We start from the raw sequence: 20,212 nt of genomic DNA on the forward strand, positions 1-20,212 counted from the left end.
TTATAAATGAGAGGCAGGTCATGGCTAGGCACGGATCACACAACCCTTTTCCTTCATCTTCATCATGATCAAACTGTCCAATTTACGTGGCTTGATAAGCAAATTGAGTCTTCGAAACCACCAAATTCCTCTGGACGCCTACAGTTCTGAGAGAATTCCTTCAAACAGGTGCGTGACTATCTCAGCAACATATTTAATCCTCCATCTGACCAATAGAACAGCACAATGTCGAATATTGAAGGAGAACTTCAGCTAGACAAATCGATACCCTGGGGCAGCATTATCTTCAGCATCCTTTTCTGTCTCTTTTTCCTGCTGACTATCCTTCGCTGGACCGATCTCCAGCTCAGCATTTTCTGTGGTTTCATCAACAGCGGCCGATGGCGAGCATACTTTGGAATGGAAGTACCTAGACGAAATGGCCAGAGCAGCCTCAAAAAGGTCGGACTTGGGGATAGCGCTCTGATGGTCAAGGGGGTGGTGAAAAAAGTTCGGTTTTACGACGATACGACTGTTGTTGAAGACATTAAGCGGGTGGAAGCAAAGAGCAATGGAGTCGACTATGCTGATCATGGTGAAGCAAAGCGAGAATGATGAGACTTGGTACTGTTGTATTAATTAACTACATTCTCTACTTGTGTTTCAATATCTCTCTGACTCTTCTTATTCATGCCTTGTCGTAGTCCGTAAACGTCAGCTCAAGTGGCGCTGCCTTTGAGTATCTCTAGAGGCTTCGCAAAACTCAGTTCCTTCATTAAGTCATTCCAGGCGGTCTCTTGAAGTGCCTTTCCCACCGGCTCATACATAATCGGGGGGTATCTATCAAATACAGTTAGAAACTTTCCGTTGTTATCAGCTTCAAAGTACTCACGGCTTAATCTTGCCCTCGCCAACAAAGCTGCCGTGGCTTTCTTTGCTTTTCACGGCAACAGCATCAACATAGGATCTTGCGCCAGTAGAAACTGTTCTTCCAACAATAGGCTTGGCGATACTCATCCAAAACTGCTCAACTTTGCTCCTCTTACCGTCTGTTCCGAATTCTGTTCCCCTGCACGCGCCGGGATTGGGGAAGTTGACAATGACTTCGTCGGGTGAGACGTACTCGGAGAGTTTTCCAACAAACATGATAAGAAGAAGTTTAGAAATCTGGTAGGCGCCATTGCTGGACCAGCTGGAAGGGTCGTCGGCGGTATCCCAGATGGCATCGCTTGCTCCAGTCCAATGAGCCCAGTATGACATGTCAGAGCCAACGAGAGCGAGATGTGCAGGCTCAGAAGTTCCACGCTTCTTCTTGAGGACGGGCAAAAGAAGGATAGCGAGGAGGGCAGTGGAGAGGTAGTTGATCTGACATGTCATTTCATGCTTGGACTCGTCCGATCTCTCAAACTGAGGTCTGCTCAATCCAGCGTTCAGGATGGCAATATCGAGTTGAGGCAGAGTCTCACACCACTTGGCGAAGCTTTGGATTGACTTGTACGAAGCCATGTCAACTAAAGAAACTTCAATCTTTGCTTCTGGGAACTCGTTTCGTAGTTTCTGTGCTGCACTATCACCTCTCGTTTGGTTCCGCACAGCAATGATCAAATGTGAAAGATCGAGAGCAAGAAGTTGACGAGCACATTCAAATCCCAATCCAACGTTTGAGCCTGTGATGAGAGCTGTTTTCCCGGATAGAGTGACGACTTTGGGGATCTTGGGAACTCCTTCGATGAATTGGCGGGACAGGAATGCAAGAGGGCTAGCCTCCCAGGCGGCATTGTGCTGGAGGTGGGCAGACATTGTGGTTATCGGTAAGTTGAATGGATAGAAACACTGGTGGTCTATATTTCGCTATGTAATTATCCTCACTGCTTTCTTATATATCTATGGCCTCCGGTCGAGGTACGGACGAATTCGCGGACGAAGCTTGATTGACAGGGATCGTGTGTCTTAGTTTCACAGCTAATCTTGTTCGGCCGTGCGGAGGCCGAGACGGACGAATTGATGCGCTTCTTGCCAATTCTTGGAAGTGTAATTGTCATTGATTGAAAGGGCCCATATATGTGAGATTAAGAGATAACGATGCGCTCGACTTTGGTTTCCATTGAGTGACCGGATTCTTTGCTTGATTGCTATAGATGCCGCCGAGGATGTTTATTGAGCCGTCGTCATGCATGGTCTCTCGGACGAGATAGTTTCGGACTTTTAATAAGCTATCAAACAGGACGATAGAACGATGCCTGGAAAAAAGAAAAGGGCGGCTACCTTAGATACGACTGGTTCAGAGTACTAGTCTTAGAAAGTCAATAATATTTCGTCTTAATCCATGGTGCGCTTTAGATGTGAAGATGACCACACTACCATTGGCGATCAAAGCCCAGAATGACAAATGGCAATCAACTTGTTAAGGCCTACACATTTTGAGATCAAACGATGGCCTGACTCGTTCGATTGTGGGTTTCTATTGTATGTATACCTGAATGTGCTGGTTCAGGTGAGGAAACATAGGGTAACCCTGTCTCATATGGATGTTAGTATATGAATAACCCCAACTGCCCCAGCAAATCACATCTCTGGTTTCATTTGCCTAATCTGTCCCTCGCGTCAATCCTTACTGGGCTCGTTAAAATGCAGTTCAGTGATACAATAAACGAGGCCCTTACCAATCTGGATCTTAACTAGGCGGACTAATTTCCCAATCTGTAAGATCTCGCCCTGTAGAAGCAAAAACCAACAGCCGATGGTCCAAAGGTTATAAATATGCTTAATGCTAGTAAATTATCCCGTTCTAGACCAGATCGACCCGTCTTGGCGAAGAATAAGGAGGGAGCCTAAAAGCCATCAGCTTGCAACTCTGTAGGGAGAACTTTTGGTTCCGAGTAAAGTAAATTGGACGAGGATCACTGCATGCAAGCAAAAAATGGGCTGTTTGAATGAAACCACTCTCGCCCCGAGGTTTAGTTATAGGGGAACATTTAGACATTTAAACATAAAGATAAAGATAGACTATCCCGATTGATTCGATCGGCCTTTTCCCCACGCTCGCTACTTCATTTCGGCCGCAGATTCATCGACATGGCTTCCCTTCGATTTCTCCTTTTCGCATCGATCGCCACTCTGGTTTCCTGTCGCGATGTCCCCGACAACGTCAAAGCCTTCAAGGAGAGCATCACAAAACAGGGCTCTTGCAATGATACTCTCGCAGAAGGCTTCCATAGCGCCGATGGCGACGATGGCTGTAAGCCTTCCAAGATCCGCATTGCAACCGCGACTAATCACTTGCAGCATACGTCTACTGCGGCGACCATCTCAAAGACTACAATGTGATATATCTCCAGGGCACAAAAGGCAAGCTCGTCAACATGGACATCGACTGCGATGGAGTCCAGGGCAGTTCTGCAGATGATGGACGCTGTGGCTCATCAGGCGACACACAATCTGTCACGTCTTTTCAGGACCAGCTCAAGTCGTATGGCACGGACCAGAAGGACCTCGATGCCAATATTCATCCTTACGTGGTGTTCGGAAACGTGGGTTCGAAGAAGAACTGGCCAACCTTTGATGCGCAAAAGCACGGCGTCAAACCATTGAGTGTGATGGCTGTTGTATGCGGCGACAAAATGGTAAAGCATTACCTTTTCTTGAATGCCGAATCATCGCTGACTTTATTAGTTTTACGGCATCTGGGGCGACGAGAATGGCGATGATGGCGATGAAGCAATGGTCGGAGAGGCCTCCATCTCCCTTGCAACGGCTTGCTTCGGCGATGACATGAATGGCGACAATGGCCACGATGAAGATGATGTATTGTATATCGCCTTCCCTGGTAGCGACGCTGTGCCAGGAGAAGACGGTGCCGACTGGGACGCCAAAAACTTCAAAGACTTCGAAGAGAGTCTCGGTGGTGTTGGGGATAAGTTGGTCGCTCGAATCGAGGATACCGATAGTGGTGCCTCTTGCTTGTGGCCTGGTACTTGGGGAATGGTAAGATATTACCCTTTTGTGTCGTTTTCAAGTTGTACTGACGTTATGGTAGGCTCTACTCATCACTTCGGCTATGGTTGCCATGGTGGTTTGAACACAAGATGGTGTACCTACTTATGGATAGTGCCCGGGCTTTAGCGGCTCATGATTCTGGAGATGTTGTACCTAATGTTTATTATATGGACTGTTAATATGGGGCATTTGGTTGCATATAGAAGAAGCCATCATAGACATAGAATACATAATTGTATCCTTTTGTTTCCTTCTGCTTCACGCACAGCGTTATCTCTGGTACCTATACAATCATCATGTCACCACAGAAGAAGGAAAATAGTTTGGAACCGCACAAAGCAGTAGTAGACAAGGGTATATTCGTTCAACGAGTGTTTTATCTAAAATTGGATGTAATAAGTGAGAAAGGAAAGCTTGTCGCAAGCGCTATGATCTACATATCTAAGGTGTTGAAATCGAACGCAACTCATACCGCCAAGGCGAGTCCTAACAATGAAGTGAAAATAATAACCCAATTACCACCAGACTCTATTCCAGCACCTGCATTCGCCGAGTCTTGCTTCGTACCCATGGCAGTCGGCCGCGTCGCCTCGACCCGAACGTTATCCGCCGCTTTGTCCTGGTCAGGAGTGTAAGTAAGTGGCTTGAACCCGCATGACCGCATGATAACATCCAGGTCTTTTTCGTTAGCAGCTGATTAATGGGGGTGGGCATTGAGACTCACTGTTTTGCTTGTGCCCATCAACAACGATGCAGTCTTGACATAGCGCGGCGATCTTGGCCACATCAAAGCTCGTATTGTTGCATACACATTCCCTCTCCGGATCATCCTCTGGAACTACTGACTGGGTCTGCAAACTAGCTCCCCAACTCGTCATGCTCGCTGTACCTGAATCACCCTGAAGAGTCTTGGTAGGTTGAGTTACTGCCGAGCTGACAAACGATGAAGTCATCAAGGTATGTCTCATTGTCATTGTCTGCTCCTCCACACTGGTGTCGTCCGCAACCCATTTCATAGACGCCGGCGTAGACTTGGTAGTCGGCGTTGACGTTGACGTTGACGTTGACGTTGACTTTGAAGTTGATGATGTCGTGCTCTCTTGAGGCTCGAACTGTGGAGGAAATGACGTCGGTGCAGCCCTGATGATAGAGAAGCTTCTCTTATGCAGTCCATCATCCTCGAGCGGTTCCACGGCCAACTTTGGAACCCACTCAGGGTTTGGCTGTCGCTTCGCGAGGCGATGGTTGTGAACATCACATTTTGCTGTCAACTCGACAATTGGACCACAGATCGTCACGCACATGAGCGGAATGTCGTCCGGCGGCAAGACGTCTGCTATGGCGACGGCGACGAGGCCTGTAATTGCGGCCTGTCTCGCCCATGACAATCTCATCTCGACGAATAGCTGCCTCGATTGTATTGGATCCCAAGTCGACGATGGTGGCCCGTACGTTCAGGCCTCGAAGACAAGACAGGATGAGCCGCCTGCAGCCAGCAATGCAATTGAATAATAAGCGAAAGAATATAGAGGCACAGCCCCGGGATAACACAAGAGTGATACCAATATGGTTAAAGAGCGTATGGTAGCGAGGCAAAGATGCTACCCGTTCAACAGGAAGACAAAGACGACAAATGTCTCGAGACGAGAAGCACGCACGAGGAGGCGAACCACGGCGACGGTACTCCTCGATGCATGGTGAAACGCGTACCCAAAGGAGAGTAGTAGTCTGTATCAAGTGCAGGGCACGATGCTACGTGGAGCAAGATCGAGAACGTTGTTGCAGGGAACATGACGGCTGGGCTTGGGAAACAAGTAGTATTCCGGTAATAGCTTGTTACACTAGAGGCTCAGAGCTGAGACGCCTGGTCAATCGGCTGAAACACGGTGGTTGAAGCTTCGTCTCAGGACAGGATCATGGTGGATTAGTCATGAAACAAATTCACTGACGCGAACACCATGAGACCATGATAGATAGGGATCGTGATAGCCGAGCCGCTATGTATGAAATATTTTAGTTAGTACCTACTCTACCTAGCCTCCCCATCTTAAGCTTAATTGATAGACATGGGGTAATCTGATCTGTTCATCGCCAAAGTTCAAACGACTACGATTATGGGTCATAAATAAACCAAGGTACCATCGAGTACAAGTATAGACAGCAGACATCAGGTAGGTAACGGAAACATTGCTCTCGCATCGCATTTTTTAACATCTTCAAATCTAAATCTATGTCCAGTAAACATCTTCACCTGTTCACGCCGTGCGTCCGCCATGTCCTTCCAGTGTATCTCGGCGTGTATCATCAACCACGTCCATATGTCATTTCATGCTTATTAAAAACGGTATAATCTTAGCCAACAGTCGACGAATTCATACAATCAAGAAATCTAAAAGTCGGCCGTCGAAAAAATTGTGTCTGTCTCAAAATCAGGTGAGACATTTAGAAGCGGTGCTGGCGACCAACACTCTCGACGCGGACGCCAAGCTTGACCATCTCGCGAGAGTCGATGACACCACGGCCATCAAAGACCCAGCGGGGCTTGGCCATGTTCTCAGAAATGCGGACCCAGTCTACGCGCTCCTTGGCCTTGTACTCCTCGGAGCTTCCCATTCCTGTAGCGAAGCCACTGTCCTTGCTCTCGCGCTCCTGGATGCAGTCGGGGCAGTCGTCTTCACAGCTGGGCTCGACGTTGAAGCGGTCCAGAGGGTCATGGGACTGGACGTCAGCACGCTGGACAAGGTGCTTGTGGAGAGCGAGGAGCTCGTTGGCACTGGGAGTGGCGCTCTCGAAAGGACGAGGGTCGGCCTTGGGGTTGGGCTTGCGGCCAATGGTCTTGGATTGGACGGCAGGTGTAGGAGCGGGAGGAGGAGGAGGCTGGTTGCGGAACTCGTCGAATTCAGTAGCAATGATGATGGCGGTACTGGACTCGCAAGCATCGTAGGCATTGCCGTGAACGGTGATGTTGTGTCCCTCAGCGAGGGGTCCGAGGAGCTCCTTGATCTCGGCCTTAATAACCAGAGGGTTGCAGCAGGGATCAAAGACAGCCACCTCACGGGGGCGCTCCTCAAGAAGGGTCTTGATCATCTCAAGAGCGGGAGCCTCACGGGTATCGGAGGTATTCTTCTTGAAAGCAAAGCCAAGAATGGTAACCTTCTTGCCAACGAGGGTGTTGTTGAGGCACTTGATGACACGGTTGGAGAAACGGTCACGGGCATACTCGTTCATCTTGACAACCTGGCGCCAGTACTCAGCGACCTCGGGAAGACCCATGGTCTCAGCAAGGTAGACGAGGTTGAGAACATCCTTCTTGAAGCAACTGCCACCGAAACCGATACCAGCCATCAAGAACTTGTTACCAATACGGGGGTCAACACCGACGGCACGGGCAACCTCATCGACATCAGCGCCAGTCTGCTCGCAGACAGCGGAGATGGAGTTGATGGAGGAGATACGCTGAGCAAGCATAGAGTTGGCAACAAGCTTAGCGAGCTCGGATGACCAGACGTTGGTGGTCAGAATGCGCTCGCGAGGAATCCAGGCGTTGTAAACCTTGACAAGAGCCTCGGCAGCTCGCTTACCGGAGGGGGTAGGAGCAGAACCGATCAGGATACGGTCAGGGTAGAGGAGATCGTTGACGGCAGTACCGGCAGCCAAGAACTCGGGGTTGGAGAGAATCTCGAAATGGACACCAGGGCGGTGCATGTTAAGCTTGAATCAAGTTAGCATTTGACCGCTTTTCTGCTGCAATATTGACCATATACTTACAGTATCAGCGACAAGCTGGGCAGTTCGGCAAGGAACAGTCGACTTCTCGACAATGATAGCGCCCTCGCGGGCATACTGAGCAACGACACCGGTGACAGCCTCGAAAGCGGTCATATCAGTAGCGCTGCCGGCACCAACACCACGGTACTTGGTGGGAGTGTTGACGGCAACAAGGACAATATCGGCCTCGCCAATGTGCTTGGCAATGTCGGTGGAGAAGAACAGGTTGGGCTTGCGCTCAGCGACGGCGATCTCGCCCTCCTCAGCAGAGGAACCCTCACTATCAGTGGTAGGCTCATTGGAGATCTTGGTAGGTCGGCCACCATCACGGGCAATTCGGACGATATCGTGCAGGCCGGGCTCGTAGATAGGGGGGTGGCGGGAGTTCCAACGGCGAATGCGAGTGGTGTCTCTGTCAACGACAGTGACCTGAATGTTGGGGTTCTGGAAAGCGATGACAGCAGCGGTAGGGCCACCTGTGTCAAGTTTGTTAGTTTGTTGGAACCCAATTGTGTTATTGGAGCGGTGTATAGCATTTCGAGGGTTTGATACGCGCGCAGTCATGATATGGAGCGTCTTGCCACAACTCTCGCAAATGCGATACACCAGCTTTGTGCTCTCTCATGGAGAGTCGATTGGAAAAGGTTTCTGCAACTTACCAACGTAACCAGCACCAACACAGCAGATGCGGCGGACCTCAATGGGGGCCTCCTGAGTACCGTTTGAAGACATGATGATCAGATGCGGTATGAAGATATTACAGACGAGACAAAGAACAATCTGTAGAGACGATGCGCGCAAACGAGGTCACGAATCGACGCACGTAGTATGCCAGCGAGTGTAAGGGTTTGGAGAGAGATGAGAGGGAATGGGGAGGTTTATAAAGGAGGTGGAAGCAAAGACAGGGAGGCTAGAAAAGATATTCCCACCTCAACGTTGCAGTTAAGGTGAGCTAATGGGAAAAGGGGGGCACTACTTTCCCTCTGGGCTCTGGAGGAGACTGGAGAAGGATGGAGGGAGACTACCTACCTAGGTAGTACTTTACCAAGGCAAAGGCAAAGGTAAAGGCCGGTCGGTGGAGGGGCAGTCGCTGAAGGTCACGCAACGATTGGGGACCAACTTTTTGGCACGAGAAATTAAGGCGGTGAGACTATTCCCATTAGTTTAGTACCTTACCTTGGTTCCTTTCCACTGTCTCTAACTTACTACCTAGCTTACCTACAACAGGTACATGTATGTATCTCGTTCTGTCCGCCCGCCCGCCGCCAACTTTTCAAGGGAGTGAGCGGCAGGTGTGCTGTGTGTGGTGTCGATTTTTGGAGGGGCAGGGATTCATTCACTGGATTTTCAGGGATTCCAGGCACACAGACACCTTCTCACGGAGGGGGATTCTGAATGCAGGTACCGTGGCCACTTCAGCCCGCTGTAAAAGGTACTTTTGGGAGCTCGAGGGGCCCTGGAATTGGATCGAGCAATGATCCAATCCAATCCAGTAACACCTTATGTACAGTATCCATCTGATAAGGCACGGTGCGCTACAAGGCTGGGCTACGCAAGCCCCTCCACTCCCGCGCAAACCAGGACCCTCCAATACAACCCCCACATGCCTTGCACGGCTAAGCTTACAAATTGAGGGTTGGTGACTGTTGGGTAAGGCTTGTCGGTGAGTTTATTCTGGAGAAATTATGCATACGAGCTATAGATCGGAATAAATTCTCTGCCTAGTCTCAGATCATCAAACTCAAATGGCATGAGTTTATCTCGAGGCGGACACCGTCCCTATCTCTAATTAGACTAACAGCCGAGCATAGTCTAAAAGCAAACAATCCACCAATTCCATGCTCTGACAAGGAACAACGGGTACAAAGGCAAGGGTCCACATCCCGGTTATGCACTGTCCAACGCACTGTTCCTCATGTCACCCAAGCTAAGGTATCAAACGGAACATGGACTCTTCGCTAATTACTGTATGCCCTGCAGTAGATATTTTGCTGGGGACGGGAAGAAACCAGACCAGACTGTTTCTTACAGAAACGATCCATTCCCGCCGTCGATTCACGATGTCAGGGTGCACGGGCAATGCTGTCATCGCAACAATCCCAAAATCGCCATCAGGATGAACAAGTTGGTCTACTCCGTAGGCTAAGTTACATCGCCTCAGCCTCATGAAGCTGACCGACTTTAAAAAAGAACTTGGTGTGCTCGTGAAAGCAAAACACGAGGTGCAGAATTTTCGGCGGAATGCGCCCTCCGTGCGTCGCCTGATAGATGTCCTCTGGTACTGGATATCTTCATTCCTGCGAGGCTGACATGATTTGAAGATCAAGTCAACGTTTTGAGGTTGCCGAGATTTCGACCAACTGATAGACAGGGGTTAATTCTCTGCTGCGACGACTCGCTACAACGGATACGTAGCCACAACCCCCGGCTGGAGTGGCATGGCATGCGAAAGGTGATAATGAGGCGACCAACGGAAATAGGACAAGACGGTGAAGCCAAACAACCTACTCCGTACGGATACATGTCTTTTTCTTTGATATCAGGGAGGGAATTGCAAGACATTAAAGTACAGTATTGCCTATAAACTGGCACGCTTGAGAAGCGAAACCCAATTCCTTGGGTAAGGGACTTGTCTTAGACAGTATCTCGATTAGCAGCCCTCACAAACCTCAATACCAAGACAACTAATAATCCATGATAGCGGCCAACAATCAGAAGAGTGAGACGCCGTAATATCGATTCGTCTCATTTCGCCCGATGCCGGTTCGGCCGATGGGGCATGGAGTATAGCGCCTCAGGGGTCGCTGATTGAACACTTTGTGATGCCCGTCATTCTGCTAACAAAAAAACGGAGTCTTGCCGACTCAGAAGGAAGAAAACACTGTGCTTACTCGGCCGACTCCGCAGTATATGTAAATGCTGACATTGACACTGGCAGTCAGACAGAAATAGAATCAAGCCACACATACTCGCGATGCTTCGCAAGCTCTCGGATTACTTTTCTAGAAACTCATTCGAATAGTCAGCCTATTCTGCAACAAATCATCGTGATCGGCGTGGCTACGACCCGGTTGATCATTGCAATTCTCATAATCATATGGTTCTTATTTGACGCGTCAAAATTCTGGCCAGCTTCCTCTCTCAGATGTCGTACAAGGGAGGAGAAAAGTAAGCAAAACGGACAATAATCCATGAAGAGATTGGCCTTAGGTGATGCCAAGAGTTGATCAGTTGTTCTTCACAGATATACATACATAATATAAGTAGATCCTCGTCGCTCGAAGGCTAGTTTCCAGCTACCTTAGCCCAGACTCTCTGCACTGACCCACAAAGATTATATTGCGGCTGAGCGCTAATTTGGCAACCAATAATCCATCACCGGTGGTTTTTTAAGGCTGGGATGCCAGCAGCCGATGACTGGAACGTTACCAAGGGGTTTATGAGATCCCGACTGAGGAGCATTGAGAATACATAGCAAGCACTTGACATCGTGTTAGTTGATCGGTCAGCAAGATATTGCTCATCTGTTGGTGCATATCTTGCGCCTCCAATTGTCACCGGGTGGGCATCCCACCAAGCTACTGTAATAACCCAGACCCTTGTAACTAATTAATCCCATTCCCACTCTATTCCGCTCTAGTAGCGACTATTGATAGGTGTCATGATGCCAGGCCTTGGGAAGCAAGAAAACTTAGGATCTGGAAGGAGGATGTTAAAATAAACCTAGCAAAGAACCCCCTAAACTTAGGCTATATTTACCTAAATATTTTTGCCGTTTAGGGTTAAGGTCCTGAGTTTTCTGTCCTCCCCTTGCCAGGGGACCTCTGCGTCATGAGCTCGCATGGGATTCATGAGCCAAGCCGGGAAGATGATGGAGTCTTCAACGGAGGCTGCGAGCCGTGTCTGTAGCAGCAAGACAGACAGCTCATGTGCCCACAGAAGCTCAATGCCCATGTTGATGGGTATTTGAGGATTCTGTTCATGGCAAGTGGATCGGCCCGTCGATTCCATCAACATTCGAGCTCGCTAGGCATATCGGCGGGTTCCTAAACACCAGACGATCAGATGTTTATTACCGCGAAGCGACTCTATTCAGATCTTCCGCGAGAGGCGTATCGTCTTTAATAAATTCCACTTCGCTTGGACTATAGGGAACAATTCAAGGTATATCAAGGCAGAGGCGCGATTTTCTGACATGCCCTGGTCGAGTTGCTCCATATTGAAAGCCTCAATTATGCGTCGTTCCAGATATATCCACGCAAACATATTGGACGAGACTACATTTGCGACATGGCCGGACACTTGCAACTGCCAACCAGACAGAGGGTTCTCCATTGGCTCTTCAGAAGATTGCATAACTCTAGTCCTCATTCCAATACACAGTCAGGTGGTTGTTAAGGAAGGATAAGGTGTTCACGTGACGTTGCACGTGTTTGATTTTCCTACCATGTTTCCTTTGAGATCTGGACCTACTGTACTCCGTAATCTTCATCTAATCTCTTTCTCTTATTAGCCACCAACCGCCATAACTTATAAGTTTGATTGAAAATTGTTGGTCATCTCTCTTGGAGCTTGTGGAGTACGTCTCAGCTTTTGCCTAAAAGGCCCATTCGACTCGCAATGGCGCCACCAATTTACCTATGCCGATAGCTCCCGCTTAACCCATGGTTGGCGAGTCGAGATTACTGGAGGCGCTCCGTCTATTCCCGATGTCTTTCATGAAATGATCAATTTTGACTACTGACACTTTTATCTTCGAGCTGAGATGAATCTGTCACGAGTCACGATCCAAAAGTCATTCTTCTCTGATATGGCAAAATCCGCCTCCAATGGCCAAGATCTGTTTGGGCACGGGGGCTGGAATTGCCATAGCCATTCGCGGTCTATCAATTATTGGCGGATTGAACGTCTCGGGACAATGTGATATCGGCGAGGCCTCTGATTCGCCCACCACACATCTTCAGCAGGGGATCTTCATCAACGACACAGATCTCGGCGAATGGTTCATGTCAGGGACCAACCTGAAAGAACATCACATAGTTATCGCCCAGGCTGAGCCATTGTTACCGGGGATTCTGGCACAAGACCGGCAGTTGTTTATCTTCGATCCTGGAATCAAGTGATTGCATGACAGGACTTACAAGTCTGAAGAATGGTCTTTTGATGCGTTTGAACTTCCTGTGATGGTCAAGACAAGCCTGTGCTTGATCCTCTCGTACGCCCGCCACGAAGTTTCTCAAGAATTCCTAGAACCAAAGACTGCCATCATACTCACCAATACAATGCTATATTCCCGTTCGTACCATGACGTCTGATCAAGATCGACCCCTCCATTGGCCCCTCCCCCACCAGACTGGTCCCCTTAGATCGACGAACTGCGTCCAACAGCCCCTCCTCGTGGTGTTTACTCTGGCTTGTATTCAGCCTCGCTCATACCAAAATTTGCGCCTCATGTGCTTCTAGAAATGTATTGTTTCGCTCTCGTGGCCCTGTTTCTGTCCACGTGCGAGGTATTTCTTCTCATGTTGGTTTATGACTATGGGCATTTAGAAAGAGAAAAGAGTCGCGTTCCGCCTCTTTTCTCCTTCGCAGCATGTCTTCACGATAACTTCCTTTCAAAGCACTTTGCTGCAAGTCAACATGATTGCCGAAGCTCTACCCGCTCCTCAATTGCGCTATCCCAGCCATGACCTCTCCAAGTTTCCTGATACCCTGAAAGGGAAGCGGATCCTCCTCTGCACCGAGTCTTTTGGGCCTGTCAATGGTGTCAGTCGCACGACTTTGATGCTTGTCAACCATCTAAGGGCACATGGAGCTCAGGTCGCAGTGGTTGCGCCACACAACCACACAGAGCACAATACCTTTACGCCGCCGCCATCGCCAACTATGTCCCCTGCAGATAAGCAGCCCGAAGTTAGAGTCACAGGATATCCTCTCCCATTCAATCCCGAGCTCTCTATCGTGTATCCGGTACGCAATTCGACTCTGTACTCAAGAACCTTTGGCGATGATGCTCCACCCGATCTAATCTACCTTGCATCGCCTGCAAGTCTGGGTTTCCAAGTCATGCTTCAACTACGACAGCAGCCCAAGGAGAAGCAAATACCCGTCATATGTAATTTCCAGACCGATCTTGCTGGCTATTGTTCCATCTTATTTCCGGCGCCGCTGAGCCACGTTGCGGTCTTTGCATTCGCAGCTGTCCAGAGTTATCTCTTCAGTCACTCCTCGATCAAGACCATATTCTACCCTTCGAGTTTCGTGAAACGATATTTGGTGGGCCAGAAGGTGCCAGCAGATAAGCTCGAGGTTCTAACACGAGGTGTCAACACTGAGTTGTTCAACCCCCGGATGAAAAGCGAGGAACTGCGAAAACAGCTGGCGCCTAACGGCGAGATCATCTTCGTGACAGTCTCCCGAATCGCTGGCGAGAAAGGCTTTGATTTCCTGGCGAAGGCTGCAAAGGAACTTGATGCTCGAGGACTCGACTTCAAGCTTTACATCGTCGGCGGCAACCGCAATCCTGATGTCGAGAAGGAAGTACAGGAGCTTTTTGATCCTCTGAGGGAGAAGGGCAAGGTTGTCTTCGCCGGTTTTAAGGTCGGGGAAGATCTCGCCACTGCCTATGCTAGCGGTGATGTTTTTCTCCATTGTTCGGTTACAGAAACCTTTGGCCTTGTCGTTTTGGAGTCCATGGCCAGTGGGGTTCCAGTCATCGCCCGTGATGAAGGGGGCCCGTCTGACATTGTCCAGCAAGGAGGAAATGGGTTTCTCATCTCTCCGAACGACCTCGATGGTTTCGTAGCCAAGGCTATGAAACTCGGTCTAGACCACAACCTTCGTGCCCAGATGGGCCACGCCGCAAGATTGTACGCATGCGAGATGACATGGGAGAAGATTAACAACAAGGTTGCCTGGCGCATGTCGGACACCATCTCGGAATGGAAGCGTGAACGGAATGGCCCAGCAAACCGACTCTCATCGCGTCTCAAGTCCCAGGAGCCGCTAATCCCAATCTACGGGTGGCTTATGATGAACGAGGCTATTCGCGAGACAATGACACGGGGTATTGTTGATGCACGACTCATGGGCGGACTGGGTGTCATTCTATCATTCTGGATGGTGACAGGATGGTATATGGTCTTCACAGAATGCTTCCTCTGGGCTAAAGGGCGATGGAGAAGTGCAGAGAGGAGATTGTCAATCTCATAGTTTGACATTATGTCTTGCCGCGCGGCGTTTCGATTATGTGCATGGTATGGAGGAGTTGGAGGAACCAGTTTGCTGTGATTCGATGTTTTCTCATATTTGTATTGGACGGTCCCTACAGCGTTGGAGTTGTTACAGTTGTGCGACTAGCCCATGGTTTCCTTAGCATGGCCATGCACCATGTTAGATGTTATATTACGATACCAAGAATCTCATTACAGTTTTGACACCGACGGGCTGATACAACGTCATGTAACAAGGTTCGGTAAAAGGGATTTCCGGGTTCAGTACCTCACGATGGTGTTTCATGTAGAGGGGAATCGTCCCACAATCTGACAGCTCACCCCAGATGCCCAACATGGGGATGAACTTTACACTGCTTAGTAGGTGATTGTTCAGCCATAGCGGCTAGTCAATTGACGCTATGAGACTATCTATTGTTGTAGGGGGGTAGAAAGTGAATCTAGGGACCATGTGAGGTCGGATATCAACTAAAAAACATATGGTGCCTGAAATATCGGCAGAGTGGAAATGACACGCTTATGAGAGTTAAAGTAGTAAAGAAAAAAGAGTCGACAACGCTATGCATGGCCGTAAGAGTAATGAAAAGCTCGCTTGATTATATCCCAACTTCATGTCCTGCTTCATATCGTCGCCTTCTTGGGTATTGTGACAGCTTGTCTGCGTTTATACATGAGAGCATAGTTGTAGCGCTCATATGTGCCAAAGCCAACAGCCAAGACGAAGATGAGCAGCCAGACGCTCATCATGATAAGACCAATGGGGAGGACCATGAGCTGCACGCCTGGGAGGACAAAGGCGACAGTGCCGTTGTTGAGAGCGGCGACCTGATCGTCGACGGCGGCTGAGGCCATGGCGAAGTCGGACATGACAACATCTTGGGAGAAGACGCCGGTGAGAAAAGCGGCCTCGTTGATGGAGACGTTGGTGCGGATGGTACTGCCTGTGCTATTGCGGGCAGTGAGGGTGAGGGTTGGCATGATATGGCATTCGAGCTCGTCCCTGAGAAAGTCAGTATATGTGAATGAAGTGAGATGTGAGTGTGAAATCTTACATAGTCATGTTATCCGTCATCTTGTCCGCATCAATCTTTCCAACCAACATATATGATTGTAGGAGTTGCATTCCCTCTTGTCTCTTTCCCATACCAGGCTTACCGCCTGTTAGACCTGTGCCATTGACGTCCGCAGGCTGAATGGGCATGACACTTGCACCCTGATATGAGATTCCAACATTGATATCCTCAGGTGCAACAGCTGCAAAACTACCTCGGGGTTGAGAAACTTGATACAGTCGAACATCAGCCTCAAAAACACCAGTCTTGACATCGAGCGAGGGAAGATTATAGCACACGCATGTTCCAGAGGGGTTTGTGCTCTTGTGCAGTCCACCGAGAACTGCTCGGCATGCAGCGTTGGTGTCCATGTTCCAGGCCGTCATGTTCAACGAGCCATCCTTTGTCAGAGGGACATCTCCTGCGGGAAGCTGCTCGACTGTGGCGTTCCCATCGCGCTCAGCGAGCGGTGTTGATAGTAGGGAAACGTATGGTCGGTGGAGAACATCATCAGCTGCTCGAATGAAGGACTCAATGGACATGGCGGGTGATGACTGTGCTGTTACTGAGAGGGCGAAAAGGGCTGCTGCCGCGAGGCGGATTGACAAGGCCGAGGCCATTTTCTCGTGTCTTTTCTTCCAAGCTCTTTCTGAATGCTCTGCGTATCTTTCGTCTGAGTAATTTCTGTAGACGGTTTCTTTCTATTCGTGAGACCGTGATCCGTAGCGATATCCAATCTCGTTTTCTCTTTTCGTCCAAATTAACAGAATAACCTTCTTTTCTCTTCTTTTTTTTTTTTTTTTTTTGCGTCCTGCGGTGAGAATTGTTGTAACTGAGCCACTCACTGTCTGTGTGGAGTGATTATATGCGATGCGTCGAGCTGAATGGAGTGGGTATAGACAGATAGAATCTCAAAATCCCAATAATGAAGTCGTCGTGACAATAAGGTAGCTCCACCACCGGCAACGATCGGTACTTATTATAAGAGATATGGAGTAAGGAAAGAAGAACAAGGAAGCAGAATAAGTTTAAAGTGTCGAAGATCAGCCAAATTGCAGATCGTCTAATAGTAAAAGGAATAAAAAGAAGTACAGTACAAGAGAACAAGGGGGGAAGAAGAGAAAAAATTGGGGACCAGCCCACGCGCCGCTCGAATCGTACCAGACCAAGACTGACCTGGACTGACTTGACTTTTAACAGCCAAAAAAACGAGATTGAAAGGGAGGGGCGAAGAATCGAAAGTAGTAATGGGGCCCGGTAGAGCGGCACAGTAGTCCTTTTAGCTGGCAGAAGGGTTTTGGGGAACGTGCTATCGTGGGACCAGCGGTTGCAAGGGGAATGCTTGGGAGCTGGAGTTGAAGTTATCTGGTTGGCTCAAGAGCAGTTGAAACTATGGAACTGTGAGGCTGTGAGCGGCTATCGAGTTGATGTTGGCGATATAGGTGACATCAACTGGCATCGTGACGGCTGCTGTGCTTCACAATGGCAATAACAAAACACATATCGGCGTTGATGAGTGCCAGGCTTGTCTCGTCTGTGTTCTGGACTTGTCACAGGCAGGGCCAAGATGTCGGTTCTCTTGGCTCCCTCGTTGTGGCGGTGTCAAGATCGGGGCCATGGAGACTAGCGTCGACATGGCTGCAAACTCAATCACGAGAAAAGCGAGCCAGCCAAGCAGTCTTGGCAGTGCAGACCTTGGAGTGACTCTGGTGAGTGTGGTGGGCGAGCTCGTTTCAGGTTGGACTAGGGAGAGGTCGACTTTGGAACCGAGAGGTTTAGCTGCTGTTTGGCTTGGCTAGTGAAACGCTGATAGAGAAAGACTGCGAGATGTGTAATTCTAGTCTACAGGTAATATCGCTCTATCCCGTCAGGCCATATCGTCCTCGACTGCATCTTGACAAGCTCACAATAACCATTGATGCAGTCAGATTAACTTCAATTACCTTATTCAACCCTGGTCAGCCAAGATCGCAGCCCAGGCGTGCCAACGGTCGCTCTAACCTGCATGAGCATGGCCGCCCGTGTCAGGGACCGCTAGGGGCAACGGCTGCCCTTAGCCAGGGGCTCTTTAGGCCATGGCCCCTGTTCCACATGGCGTCTCGCCCGCTAGCTTGCGGCACCAGATCTGGTGGCTATTGGGTGCGCTCCCTGTCGACGTCAGTCCATTGTGAGTCGGTGATGGCTTCATTTTCAACTCTTATTAGACGTTTCTCATGGACTTGGAATTCTCCATAAACCAGAGGATTTATTTACCATGGCGCTTCGAAAAACTCCCATCAACGGTTTTTGAAACAGGGCATCTGTCGACTTTTCAACTCGCCTGCCACATTGTTTCTAGCGCCCAGGGATAAGGTACAGTGGTCAATTGAGTCAGTGGAGGGCAGGCTTTTCCTCAACGATCCTCAGCTGCAGAATTTGTGGATGTTGATAGTGGCGCCAGATGAGGCGAAAAGTGTAGTGGCAGAAACGGCGTCGCGACGGTGAAACTCTCTTGCAACAGGAACGACTACCATCCGATCGGTATCTCGACGGCTTAGGTATGTATGATCGATCGCCTTGGAAGCGCGGCTGATACCACAACTCAGATATTGTTCTCGACCTCGGGCTTAGCTTAGGGCATAACTAAGACCTGGGATGAAACTTGTTGCAGGCTCTTTGCGATAAGACTACAAGCCCTATAACAGAAGTCACGTCACCCTGAGATGCAAACATCTTGGCGAATGTTTGGGAACAGCTTGTAACTTAGTGATGATCATCAATTAATACTACGCTGCTGTCAAAACACCTCAAGAAGAGTGACGCGGTTGAATAGACTGACTGACTAACTGGGTCCGAAACAAGATTCAGAGTTGATGTTCCAAATCGGAGAGTTTACAAAGTTTTCACGTTTGTTTTTCGTGACTGCCGGTGTCGGTAATATTGCATCTCGTCAATCTTATAGCTTGTCTACTAACCTAGTGGTGATGTGATAATTAATACCTAGCTAGATCAGGGTGGCTGCGGCGTAGCCAGCTGAAATCAGCCAAACAGCTAAAGCCTAGAAGAGGTGGTATCTTAAGATGCTTTTCGATTTATCTTGTCGTGACTTCAGCCAAATAGGTATACATGCACCTTGATAATCTTAGGCTCTTCAAGATCCCACAAAGATGGCATCGCCAGAAGCGACCGAGGCAGAGCAAGAGCTCTTCTTCATCAGTCTCAACCATAACAAACCAATCACAGTGATACTTTTACATGGTCTGCTTGACTCACACCTTGAGTGGTCCTACGTGATTTCTTACTTATCCGATTATCACATCATCGCTCCCGATATCAGCGGTCATTCTCAATCTCGCGATATCCTCCCTGCGAATATCTCCAGCTCCGCAGAGCGAGTGGCCGTGCTCATCCGGCGATACGCACATGACGGCCAGGCCCACGTTGTAGGCCTCTCCATGGGTGCTTTCATCACTCTCCGTATCAGCCGGCAACATCCGGAGCTGGTCCTCTCTGCCACCGTCACCACGGGGCATCCCATGGAGGGCCACTGGGCATGGGTTGTCCGCTATCCGAGCATCACCTATCACGCTATGTGGGTGCTTCTCGAACTGGTACCGACATGGCTGTATATGCTCGTGGCTGTCAAAGGTCGCGGCATGCATCGCCATGAAGAACTCCTAGAAGAGATGCGGCATAACAGGAGATGGGAAGTGATTCGTGCTGTGGACACGGGGCTCCTGGAGCTCAAATGGGAAGACATCAGGACGTTACCCGTGAAGACGCTGGCGATTGCGGCAGAAGGCATTGACGATGTTGAGGCGGTGAGGAGAATGGGTAGAGAAATGCCCGTCGAGGGCTCACTGGCTGCAGTAGTCAGAGGAGCAGTACATACGTGGAATTCGCAGAAGCCAAAGCTGTTTTCCGATGTGATTAGAGCGTGGATTGAGCAAAGCGTCGTTGCCTGCAAGCCTCGAGATCTTGACGTGAAGTGGTTACTTGGCTACCCTATAGAGTTATGTCTGGAGCAAATAGAGCACCTAATGAATACAATAAGTCGCAGGGGCTCATACCTATATAGCCAGCTGTGCGTTTAGTATTATATACTTATTATATAGCTAGCTATATAAATAAGGCTATATAAGCTGCTTTAATTAAATCTATATAGCTAGGGGACTATTAGTTAATTTATCTTCTTATTATATTTAT

At 49.1% G+C, this 20,212-nt stretch overlaps 8 protein-coding genes across 8 annotated transcripts; 4 read left to right on the forward strand and 4 right to left on the reverse strand.

Annotated features, from left to right (window-relative positions):
• Nucleotides 1–64: 64 nt before the first annotated feature.
• Nucleotides 65–594, forward strand: FSUBG_9113 (uncharacterized protein; the record flags this gene model as incomplete). The annotated part of the gene is made up of 2 exons (XM_036687592.1): nucleotides 65–168; nucleotides 222–594. The coding sequence occupies 2 exons, from the start codon at nucleotides 65–67 to the stop codon at nucleotides 592–594; spliced, it is 477 nt and encodes a 158-aa protein (XP_036535430.1).
• Nucleotides 595–698: 104 nt separating this feature from the next.
• FSUBG_9114 (short-chain dehydrogenase reductase family) lies at nucleotides 699–1,779 on the reverse strand (the record flags this gene model as incomplete). Its single annotated transcript, XM_036687593.1, has 2 exons — nucleotides 699–819; nucleotides 872–1,779. The coding sequence occupies 2 exons, from the start codon at nucleotides 1,777–1,779 to the stop codon at nucleotides 699–701; spliced, it is 1,029 nt and encodes a 342-aa protein (XP_036535431.1).
• Nucleotides 1,780–3,054: 1,275 nt separating this feature from the next.
• On the forward strand, nucleotides 3,055–4,057 carry FSUBG_9115 (chitosanase precursor; the record flags this gene model as incomplete). The annotated part of the gene is made up of 4 exons (XM_036687594.1): nucleotides 3,055–3,217; nucleotides 3,265–3,602; nucleotides 3,652–3,963; nucleotides 4,016–4,057. 4 exons carry the CDS (start codon nucleotides 3,055–3,057, stop codon nucleotides 4,055–4,057), a joined length of 855 nt encoding a protein of 284 aa, XP_036535432.1.
• Nucleotides 4,058–4,441: 384 nt separating this feature from the next.
• FSUBG_9116 (uncharacterized protein) lies at nucleotides 4,442–5,369 on the reverse strand (the record flags this gene model as incomplete). Its single annotated transcript, XM_036687595.1, has 2 exons — nucleotides 4,442–4,653; nucleotides 4,700–5,369. The coding sequence occupies 2 exons, from the start codon at nucleotides 5,367–5,369 to the stop codon at nucleotides 4,442–4,444; spliced, it is 882 nt and encodes a 293-aa protein (XP_036535433.1).
• A 1,048-nt stretch (nucleotides 5,370–6,417) lies between these two features.
• Nucleotides 6,418–8,475, reverse strand: FSUBG_9117 (UDP-glucose 6-dehydrogenase; the record flags this gene model as incomplete). The annotated part of the gene is made up of 3 exons (XM_036687596.1): nucleotides 6,418–7,686; nucleotides 7,744–8,219; nucleotides 8,403–8,475. 3 exons carry the CDS (start codon nucleotides 8,473–8,475, stop codon nucleotides 6,418–6,420), a joined length of 1,818 nt encoding a protein of 605 aa, XP_036535434.1.
• Nucleotides 8,476–13,383: 4,908 nt separating this feature from the next.
• On the forward strand, nucleotides 13,384–14,955 carry FSUBG_9118 (glycosyl transferase; the record flags this gene model as incomplete). Its single annotated transcript, XM_036687597.1, has 1 exon — nucleotides 13,384–14,955. One exon carries the CDS (start codon nucleotides 13,384–13,386, stop codon nucleotides 14,953–14,955), a length of 1,572 nt encoding a protein of 523 aa, XP_036535435.1.
• Nucleotides 14,956–15,596: 641 nt separating this feature from the next.
• Nucleotides 15,597–16,647, reverse strand: FSUBG_9119 (uncharacterized protein; the record flags this gene model as incomplete). Its single annotated transcript, XM_036687598.1, has 2 exons — nucleotides 15,597–15,975; nucleotides 16,028–16,647. 2 exons carry the CDS (start codon nucleotides 16,645–16,647, stop codon nucleotides 15,597–15,599), a joined length of 999 nt encoding a protein of 332 aa, XP_036535436.1.
• Nucleotides 16,648–19,173: 2,526 nt separating this feature from the next.
• Nucleotides 19,174–20,125, forward strand: FSUBG_9120 (uncharacterized protein; the record flags this gene model as incomplete). Its single annotated transcript, XM_036687600.1, has 2 exons — nucleotides 19,174–19,997; nucleotides 20,122–20,125. 2 exons carry the CDS (start codon nucleotides 19,174–19,176, stop codon nucleotides 20,123–20,125), a joined length of 828 nt encoding a protein of 275 aa, XP_036535437.1.
• Between the last annotated feature and the right edge of the window lie 87 nt (nucleotides 20,126–20,212).

The sequence above is a fragment of the Fusarium subglutinans genome (genome assembly GCF_013396075.1).
Source record: "Fusarium subglutinans strain NRRL 66333 chromosome Unknown NRRL66333_c0000134, whole genome shotgun sequence".
NCBI lineage: Eukaryota > Fungi > Ascomycota > Sordariomycetes > Hypocreales > Nectriaceae > Fusarium > Fusarium subglutinans.